Consider the following 10,435-nt stretch of genomic DNA (forward strand, 5'->3'; position numbering starts at 1 on the left):
GTGATGTTATGAAATGAACGAATCTGACAGAGGACCACGGCCACCCCCAGGTAACTGTGCTATAAATAGCAAGGCGATCTAGTTTACAGTTTGGAAGAAGTTGCCTGAAAAAAAGTTGACAGACGACAGACACCGTACTACGTACAGCAGACAGACAGGTCCAGTCAACCAATAAGCTCTGCTCGGCCATCTTTGATTGGTACTATAAATGTAAACCTCAAAAAGTGAATGAAAGAACAACCATTTTCTTATATATAATTTGAATGGTGTTACACGCACATGCGGCGGATGATCACATGATCATGTCATTCTTTACAAATAAGCGTCTACCCACAAGTCGTTTAGCATGTGTTGTTATTGTCAATACCTGTGCTTAGACAGATGATGATAACCCTACAGAAATATTGCATTATGACCAATAAATAGAGGTGAACCTACCTCAAATGGATTCAAATTAAAATAGGTCGCCCCAGGTCTCAAAAGTCTGTCAATCTGTTGTGTTGGTGTTAAAACAGAGTCTCTCTTTTCAATTTCTTTCACCTGCAAACAAAACACAATTGTGTTCAGGCTGTAATGTTAAATATGTGAAGCAGGATATTTCAGCCATATCCCAGTGTCATATATTCTACACTGGTTGTCAGAGAAGCACTGCATTGCAAGTAATATGTTAAATTGTTAACAGCAATGTATTAATATAGTTTCTAAAGCTACTAAAGTTTGCTTCTATCAGACAGATTCAAACATACAGACGGCTGTGATAAAACTGAAGATGCCAATATGTTAACACATTGTCTGCTAAAAGCTCCACACACATCCAAAAATCTGTGGGGAAAAAAAGCGAGTCAATATGCAATGTGTTAACTTATGTTAATTATTGTTAAGAACCTTTCAAATACATCCATAATGGGAATTATAATGATAATTATAATAATTATATGGTATCCCTTAGATGTAGGGCAAATATTTTAACCAAATTCAGACCACAGCAAATTTACTGAAAGAAAGCAATTGGTATCTGAAAATAACCTATTTTATAATTAATAGCATTAATCTAAACATCTAATTAACTAACCTAAAATGAAAAGAACCTATCTAACATCAATAATTAATTTCACAATGCAAAAATGAAATGTTCAACGACAACAGAACCTCAGCCATGGAAAAAACAAACTTAGAACATATACGTGTAAAACCATCAACTCAAGTTTCTGTCAGAGAGCTTTAGTCTAGCAAAGCTAAAAAAACTATGTAAAAACAAAATTCATTTCCATTCAACTGACTTATGCAAAACCAACTCAGGAATCCTATTGGTTCATCCCTTAAATTAATACGGACAATAACAAAAAAACTAAAGCGATGATATTGTCAACAATAGTGCTGTGTACTTACTGGCTCATCTAACCAGGGAGCTGTAACTCTGATCTAACACATGGCCCAGCAGTATTGTATCAACAATTTCATAACAAAAATTTACATAGAATAGTTTTAAAATAGAAATAGTAATTTTCGAATTGTATTCACCTTGAACTAAATTGTATCGGAAACCCAAAACATTATTTTCATCTTTCTAAACTATCAAATTTGATCTTGAATCACATTGTAATACAGTATTAAGCAACAAACTTCATTGCAATACAAAATTGAACAATATAACCGGCTCGTTTTATAGTTTTAAGTTTGACTTCATGTGTAACTCAGTACCGAGCTGTTCACTCACTCATGTGACTGGGAATAGATCACAACTACACTGTAGAAACCAGAAAAAGCATATTTTGGAATAAGGTAAACTGAATCTTTACCTCGGTCATAAACTCTTTGAAAACACCGTCTTCATTAGCGTTCGGTGGCTGTTCAAATGAAGACGATTCCGAAAACGTATTTTTCAACGTCGCCATTTTGTATCCTGCTTGATTTGCATGCCCTCTACGTCGAATTAGTATTATTTTTAGTCACTGGGGGCGCTAAATTGAAGCCAGTGACTTCAATTGAACAAGTTTTTAGCTCTGTAATTGCTTGAAATGTATATCATTTTTTAAGAACTGCGGAAAATAATGCCGAAATGTAATTACCCGGGATAATAACTTGACTTACACGATCCAGTCATCTGTGTATTTGGATGCGGAGACATTATGCTATAAAAACTACATACAAATACTAAACGTAAACAAATAAACTCATTATAGTTCACGGATAATTTAGAAAATTGTTGACCTGACTTTAGACGACGTTATTCGCACTCTATTCACTGTAAATTTGCATTTATTTAGTGACACATTACTGACTCTGGAAAGTACAACAGTAAGGTCACTAACAACTTAAAACAATGGAAAAAAATATATAACAATGAAAGATAAAAAGTGGACGCAAATTAAAAGATTCACTGGCAATTAAACATACAAAAATACAATTATACTCCTAGCTACCGTACTATGAGGTGTTTACTCATATAATTCATGTATATTCTCAACAACAGCCGAGTTACCTTTGACTTGTGAATGTCTCACTGTAATTGTAATGATTCAGAAGCTGTAATACAAATGAAATATTGAACACATTAATTGTCCATGAAGGTAATAATAAACATTGTCGTATACAGCGATTTTAATTGCAGCATGAGAGCTGTACATTGTTGTCTATAGCGAGTTTATTTGTAATACGAGACCTGGACATTAATGTCTATAGTGAGTTTATTTGTAGTACGAGACCTGGACATTAATGTCTATGGTGAGTTTATTTGTAGTACGAGACCTGGACATTAATGTCTATAGTGAGTTTATTTGTAGTACGAGACCTGGACATTAATGTCTATGGAGAGTTTAATTGTAGTACGAGACCTGTACATTATTGTCTATAGTGAGTTTATTTGTAGTACGAGACCTGGACATTAATGTCTATGGAGAGTTTAATTGTAGTACGAGACCTGTACATTATTGTCTATAGTGAGTTTATTTGTAGTACGAGACCTGGACATTAATGTCTATAGTGAGTTTATTTGTAGTACGAGACCTGGGCATTAATGTCTATAGTGAGTTTATTTGTAGTACGAGACCTGGACATTATTGTCTATAGTGAGTTTATTTGTAGTACGAGACCTGGACATTAATGTCTATAGTGAGTTTATTTGTAGTACGAGACCTGGACATTATTGTCTATAGTGAGTTTATTTGTAGTACGAGACCTGTACATTATTGTCTATAGTGAGTTTATTTGTAGTACGAGACCTGGACATTAATGTATATAGTGAGTTTATTTGTAGTACGAGACCTGGACATTATTGTCTATAGTGAGTTTATTTGTAGTACGAGACCTGGACATTAATGTCTATAGTGAGTTTATTTGTAGTACGAGACCTGGACATTATTGTCTATAGTGCGTTTATTTGTAGTACGAGACCTGGACATTATTGTCTATAGTGAGTTTATTTGTAGAATGAGACCTGTACATTGTTGTCTATAGTGAGTTTATTTGTAGTACGAGACCTGGACATTATTGTCTATAGTGAGTTTATTTGTAGAATGAGACCTGGACATTAATGTCTATAGTGAGTTTATTTGTAGAATGAGACCTGGACATTGTTGTCTATAGTGAGTTTATTTGTAGTACGAGACCTGGACATTAATGTCTATAGTGAGTTAAATTGTGATACGAGACCTGGACATTATTGTCTATAGTGAGTTTATTTGTAGTACGAGACCTGGACATTAATGTCTATAGTGAGTTAAATTGTAATACAAGACCTGGACATTATTGTCTATAGTGAGTTTATTTGTAGAATGAGACCTGGACATTATTGTCTATGGAGAGTTTAATTGTAGTACGAGACATGTACGTTGTTGTCTATATAAGTGTACGAGACCTGTATATTGTCTCAGCAAGTGTTTGTTGTAGCACCTGTAGCACCAAGCGGCGTATGTGGAATACAGTGAACCGTAGAAACCTGGGGTCTTTTTAATCGCTTCATAAATATATATAGAGCTCTTGAGTCAAATATTATTAAATATTTGAAATGGAATGAAAACTGTTTCTAAAATATGGGCGTGGTCATTTTTGTAACTCGATGTCCGTGTATAGGTTTGTAGGATTATTTGATGATGATACATCAATGTTCTTGATGAAGATGTGTGTCATGGTAGTTTTCAAAGTCTGATTGAATATCCCAGTTGGAGGTGATGACTTTCTTTTTATATTAAATGTCAGAAATTATATGCATTTCTTGACGTATGTTATTTTTTTATTCGGACCAGGCATTAGATAGGAAGGACAATTACACAAAGAATAACTTATCACCATGAAAGATTTTATTGTCGACAAATTATCACTAATAATCAGTGTCAATCAAAATAGTGGGTTTCATGGTCGTCTATTTCGTTAGCTTCGGCACCTGATGCTTATCATTTTTGTCACAGTATCTGTGTGTCGAGGTAAAATAAATGACAAACAATTAACATTAATCGCGTTGTTTGTCGGACACCTTTGATTGATGACAACATGTAAATAAAGCTTATCTTCTTTTTCATGAGAACCACGAACCATATTGATATTACATTTGGATTGTAGATAAGTCCATTGGGGTCATAACTATTCTCGAGAGTGAGCTACGTCATAGACGATATATGTTGCTAAGACGCGCACCACGCGCCGGTAGAATAGTCAGCGAAAACAGCTGAAGTCGAGAAAACAGCAGAAACTCGACTATAAGATAATCCTGAACAACCAAATTTATATATGTTGTACATGTAGGCGCAATCTTGTTATACTGTTAAGGGAAGTCTCAATAATTAGCCCAAAGTACAGTTTTTTGAGAGTTTTTGACCGTTGTTTATCACCGATTGTGGTTGCCAGGCGGATGTTCGCTCCCTAGAATAGTGTATATTCATAACATGACTATATATGTTCGCTCCCTAGAATAGTGTATATTCATAACATGACTATATATGTTCGCTCCCTAGAATAGTGTATATTCATAACATGACTATATATGTTCGCTTCCTAGAATAGTGTATATTCATAACATGACTATATATGTTCGCTCCCTAGAATAGTGTATATTCATAACATGACTATATATGTTCGCTCCCTAGAATAGTGTATATTCATAACATGACTATATATGTTCGCTCCCTAGAATAGTGTATATTCATAACATGACTATATATGTTTTATTACATTCCTGTGTCAAGGACTGACTGTGATGGACTTTGATCTCTGCTTACCCCTTAGCTGGGAATATGTTGGCCACGTGGTTTAAATTAAAATGGAGGCCCTGCATGGTACGTCACCGGAAACCGTTTCTAAACTGTGCGTGCTCAGAAAGTGCTTTACTGTCCAGTTGCTATACTTGCCTGTGGTCAGGGACTAAATATGGGACGCCTAGGACGAGAGGCTCAAGAAAGGCGAGTAGTTCGTCATTTTGCATTCCTCTATGGAATAGTATTTATTATTGTTCTGCCCTACTTGTGTTATGATTTCCCGTTTTCAAACTATTATCGTCTACTGCGGAGGGATGTAGATGGTTTAGTTCACAGTTACATCGGTCGAAGAAACGAGGCCGCTTACAAAGCTCGTCAATATTTCAGTGATAGCGGCGATAAATTGCGCAGGATGTTTCAGTCCGAAGAAGAGTCACCATGGCTTGCTGTTGGAATAATTACGATAAAAAGACACGTTAAAGACAAACAATATCGCTCGTTTAAACCGCAATTTGTCCTTGAAGTTGCAGCCAGAGTGAGTCAGGTACTTGAGAAATACCCACAACGAAATAACGTGGTGCTGAGAATATGTAACGTAGAAAGCAACCCAGATGATAATACCGAGGCTTTATTTTTATCACATTACATACCAACATTTTTTAAACCAGTGACTGTTGCGTTTAATAACACATACGAAAAGGAGAAACGTGACTACATGTTTTGTTTACGTGAAATGAGCAGACTTGGTCCAAAATATATACTTCTGTTAGAAGACGACGCTCTCATCGATTGGAACTTTTTCTCAATTCTTAGAGAGGTGATGGAGAGTAAGATTGAGAACAGATACCGTAGAGGTGAACGACAGTCACTAGAAGTAGCCAATTTAGGGCAGGTAAAACTGTATTTTCCGGAAAAAGTAGATGGATATTCATGGGACAGGGCGTGTATAGTTGAACTGTTTTCAGTCGGCTGTGTCGGAGGAATGATAATAGCTTGTTTATATGAGGCGTGTTCCAGTCCACTTCGCCACCGTGCACGTACATTGGTCGCTATACTAAGTTTCATATTTGTTGTGATGGCCGCGTTTTCAATAGGACGCCCGCACATGCTCTCTTTTCGTCGATTTTCTTCCGTTCTCCATTTCCTTGGCCCTGGACCATCGTGTTGCACACCAGCAGTGCTGTATCCCATGCATTCAGCGACCGTAGTCTTAGACCGGTTCGATTCCCCGTTATCACAGACTAGTTCATCTCGTGCACCGTTAGATCTGTTAATTTCCGTGCATTTAGGTATTATGTATCGATTTGACAATTACAGAATATTTCCTAACCTGGTGGAACACTTAAGCATTTTCTCTACCTTACGTGAACTACAAGAAGACCCACGTGACTTATTTCCACTACGGAGTTAACAGTTTCAAAGAACTTAACAGCATTGCCATGTCCTATAAACGCTCTAGTCTGCGCTGAATACTGTCGCAATATCGTGTTTATTAACCAAATAACATTCGCTTTTGAATTGTTACCAATTAGAATAACCAATTCATTAAAATAATAAAGCAACTCATATTATTAAACATTCCTAATGAGAGTACAGTGACAATATTGAATTTTTCTAAACGTACTACATACGCGTATGGTCAGTTAACATTTTTACAGACCTCACAAACTTGCCAGCCACGGTAAAAAAACACATCGAACATCTTTCCTTTATCACAAATTTCCAAATAATCTATTTTTATTTAAGGCCTGATAAAATTGATTTAAAGAAAAAACAATTCTAAAGCCTCTGGTGATTGTGCAAATGTAAAAAAAATAGATCGGGACAATAGTCGTGTTCAGGCTACACCAAGTACCGGCTAATATTTTCAATTGAATTCCATAAGTTTGCATATCGTTCAGGCACGTGAGGAAACAGCGGTTAGCACAGACTAAAGAACGCCCAAACTTGTTAAGAATATACAAATCTTCAGTCAATTTAACTATGATTAGTTATACAAGTTATTGCTACAGTTATAACGTGTTTTTTTTTTCGAAAACAATGTCCCTAGATGTGATATCGTTGATTGTCATGTCGGAAATGGCATACCGGAATGAATAGTTATGAATATAATAGTAATATCTTCCAAGACATTGGAATACAATGGAGTTTGGGGCGCTTAGCCCGAGCTAAGCGTTTTCGCACACTTCGTTAGCTCGTGCTAAGGATCTAGACTGGGTCTTAAAACAAAATTAACAGACAGATTTAACCCATACTTAGCCTGTGATGTGTGTGCAAACACAAGCTAGTGTTGTGAATACTCACATTTTAGCTTTAAATACCATAGTTTATATATGGTGACACTAACAAGGTGTATACAAGTATTCCGATCTACCTAAATACACGGTACTATTATATGTAGGGACATCAAACGAAAAAGCCTTAAAAATAATTTTTGATTTTTACTGCTTTTTATTTTATTTGAGGGGATACTCAGGAATATACAAACCGACAATAAAATGGACGGTTTATTGATGTCCCCTTTTTCACAAACGCTCCACAAAATAAAATAATATAAATCATATGTAATACGCTAATATGTATCACTAAATAGAACTAAACTAAACTGAAATAAACACAACTAAAGCATGAGTTTCTTGTAATCACGATATTTCTATCAATGTATTAATCTACCTAAGTTTAGAAAACGCCCACTACCCTACATGTGGAGGAGAGACCATTGAAGTAACAGCCAAGCATCTGTCGATTATTGTGTACGACCGTTTTCTTCTACTAGCAACTCTCTTGCACCAAGTGAGTATAAATGTTTATTAAATTTACTCGTTATTTAAAGGTTACGATACTGTGGGATAATAAATAAATCATCCATAAGTCATGTCAAATTTGTAAATCGACAATTCAGCCATCATGATGGTATAAGGATTTAGAGAAATGGGTGCGGTCGCTTTCTTCATGAAGTAACTTCCAACATGAGAGTTTATCCACACTGTATCGTAACTGTATTTACAATGAGAGTTACATATCCGAACAAACCAAACAAAAAAATGCCTTATGATGTGAATTACCCCGACCATGGAAGATAATAGACTTACTTTCCATGCCCTGACCATCATATGTCAATATTAAACACACAGGTGACAGTGTTACTAGTGATTGTCGAAGAAGCTAATTACCAACGTGTTCCCGAATTGTAGGTGGTTGAGGATAACAATGGCCGATGAGGACTCATACATGACACAGACCGACAAGTATACACCAATCATTCCACTCCGTAAGTGGTCAATCCATTGCATTCTGAGTCATCCCTTCCTTTGCTACAGTGAGATATAACGAGGTCGATTATGTAGTTGTGACGAAAAACGTAATAATTTGTCTCCGATCGTACTGCTTCGTACATTTCAATCGAAATCAGTTTGTGTAAACTCGTTAGATCCGACGTGAAATTCGCAACTAGTAAATTGTACTACGCTCAAAAGCAATTGGTTTTCGTGTGGGTTTGTTTGCTAGTGTAGTTTAATTGACCTCTTCTACTTAACCCTGATGACATCTACTGCGCTACAAGTCTTTGGCTGTAAACGAACTTTTCAGACGAAGATACAACACACAAAACAAATTATGTTTAGCAAAAGCGAACGCAATCTTTCTTTTTGGAGGTGTTCCATAACGTCACAGCATAATTAATAACAATAGCTATGAATATACCGCAGTATTAATTTCACATCGGGCCAAGATTTGAAAAATACATTACAATCATATAAAACAATAATTTTCCCACGACTCAGGCACTCTTATTCATAATTTATAAAATGTAATGTAACCAGCGTTTTAAATATACTATCTATTACTAATTTAATTCAATGTTTCACTAATGGTATTTTCTCTAATTGATATAGGAGATCAGTACATCGCCTTGGCTGTGGTTGGTGCACTGTTTGTCATCACTTTAATATTGTGGTTATGTAATCGAATCAAGTCAAGCAAGAAAACAGTGTCTGATAGTTTTTTTGCCAGACCAAGCATCATGAAGAGAATGTCTGGACGATGGGATCCCGAGGGGAATGCTAAGAAAACTTCAGAACAAATAACTTATTGATTCCCAAATGATGGATGAAAACACTTTGCCGCTTCTTTGACGTTCTTTATTATCGCATGTAATATATTGAGAACACACAATTATATATTATAAGTACACCACGCAAGAATTGATAATTTTAATGACTCACATCCGCGAAATTGGAAATAAATGTTATATTACGTCCTAATAAATGGCATCTTTTGCCCTAATTATATAAGTTTAATGATTTTTTTAGTTCAAAAACAATGTGTATCATATTAGGTACTGTTATATATTTAAGCGAGTCCACATACGTATGCAAGTATATGTATTTGAGAACATTGTGGTCACTAATATTTGTAATCTTGACATATGGAGTTAGGAAAATACTAATCTCCAAGAGTTGGCGTTGATACAATGCAAAACAACTTACTAATTTATCACGTGACTTCTTTTGGGATGACATCATGATATGCTATGTCAACGGAAGTGTCTATGATTGGTTGTATGTTAATAAACTGAATTTGATTTGCTAGTGTAACTTTAGAGAGCGGGGTTTATATCAAAGTCTTCCAAATCATTATATGCTTTCGCTGAGTAGTGAAAAAACAGTTGGGCGGTGGCTTCGGTCACTGCGCTGTTGGTAAATGAACATATCTATTGAGATGTGTGTCGTTAATGGAATTGGCCAGATGTTATTTCTGAGAAAATCATTTAAAACGTCTGACAATGGAAAATCCGCTCCCGTGCATGAAATTTTACGCGACGCATCAAATTCTCTATGTTATTGTTTCGATCTGTAACAAATGTTGTTGAGATTCCACACGAAGATTGACTACACACTTCTACACAATCTACGTGCGTCATTTCTCCGCCACAGGAGTGATGCATTGCTCAAGGGCGCAAAAACATAGCTCCACAACATCTGCTCTTATTATGTGGATCAATGGCAGCGCCATTTTGATTGGACCAGAGAATTTAAAAGACAATCATATTACATTCTATGATATCAAGTGTTGTATAATTGTCTTAAAAAGAAGTGTTTTTTCAAATAAAAAATGTTTGTTTTCGTTCCAAAAATTATGTAATTTTTCAACGTCATTTTTTTCCAGACCAGAAATGTTTTGTGCTTATTTTTATTGTATCGGTTAAACGCTCTCTTATGTCATAAATGATTGACGAAAATCTTGGC

The 10,435-nt window shown here is 35.6% G+C and overlaps 2 protein-coding genes and 1 long non-coding RNA gene across 3 annotated transcripts in view; 2 read left to right on the forward strand and 1 right to left on the reverse strand.

Annotated features, from left to right (window-relative positions):
- The window catches only part of LOC100377477 (dnaJ homolog subfamily C member 8-like), a 29,707-nt gene extending 27,775 nt beyond the window's left edge, over window positions 1–1,932 (reverse strand). Inside the window, exons 1-2 of the mRNA XM_085505611.1 lie at window positions 1,800–1,932; window positions 439–540 (exon numbers count right to left, since the gene is read on the reverse strand). Coding sequence (XP_085361737.1) covers window positions 439–540; window positions 1,800–1,895 — 198 coding nt within the window. The 5' untranslated portion in view covers window positions 1,896–1,932. The remainder of the gene's footprint in view (window positions 1–438; window positions 541–1,799) is intronic.
- A 3,335-nt stretch (window positions 1,933–5,267) lies between these two features.
- Window positions 5,268–6,600, forward strand: LOC100377327 (GPI-N-acetylgalactosamine transferase PGAP4-like). Its single transcript, XM_002735894.2, has one exon. The coding sequence runs from the start codon at window positions 5,362–5,364 to the stop codon at window positions 6,598–6,600; it is 1,239 nt and encodes a 412-aa protein (XP_002735940.2). The 5' UTR covers window positions 5,268–5,361.
- Window positions 6,601–7,809: 1,209 nt separating this feature from the next.
- Window positions 7,810–9,481, forward strand: LOC144354114 (uncharacterized). The gene is made up of 3 exons (XR_013420951.2): window positions 7,810–7,982; window positions 8,324–8,460; window positions 9,083–9,481. It is a non-coding gene; the product is annotated as an uncharacterized LOC144354114 (long non-coding RNA).
- The last annotated feature ends 954 nt before the right edge of the window (window positions 9,482–10,435 follow it).

Source organism: Saccoglossus kowalevskii, chromosome 11, assembly GCF_978046115.1.
Source record: "Saccoglossus kowalevskii chromosome 11, keSacKowa6.1, whole genome shotgun sequence".
Lineage (NCBI taxonomy): Eukaryota > Metazoa > Hemichordata > Enteropneusta > Harrimaniidae > Saccoglossus > Saccoglossus kowalevskii.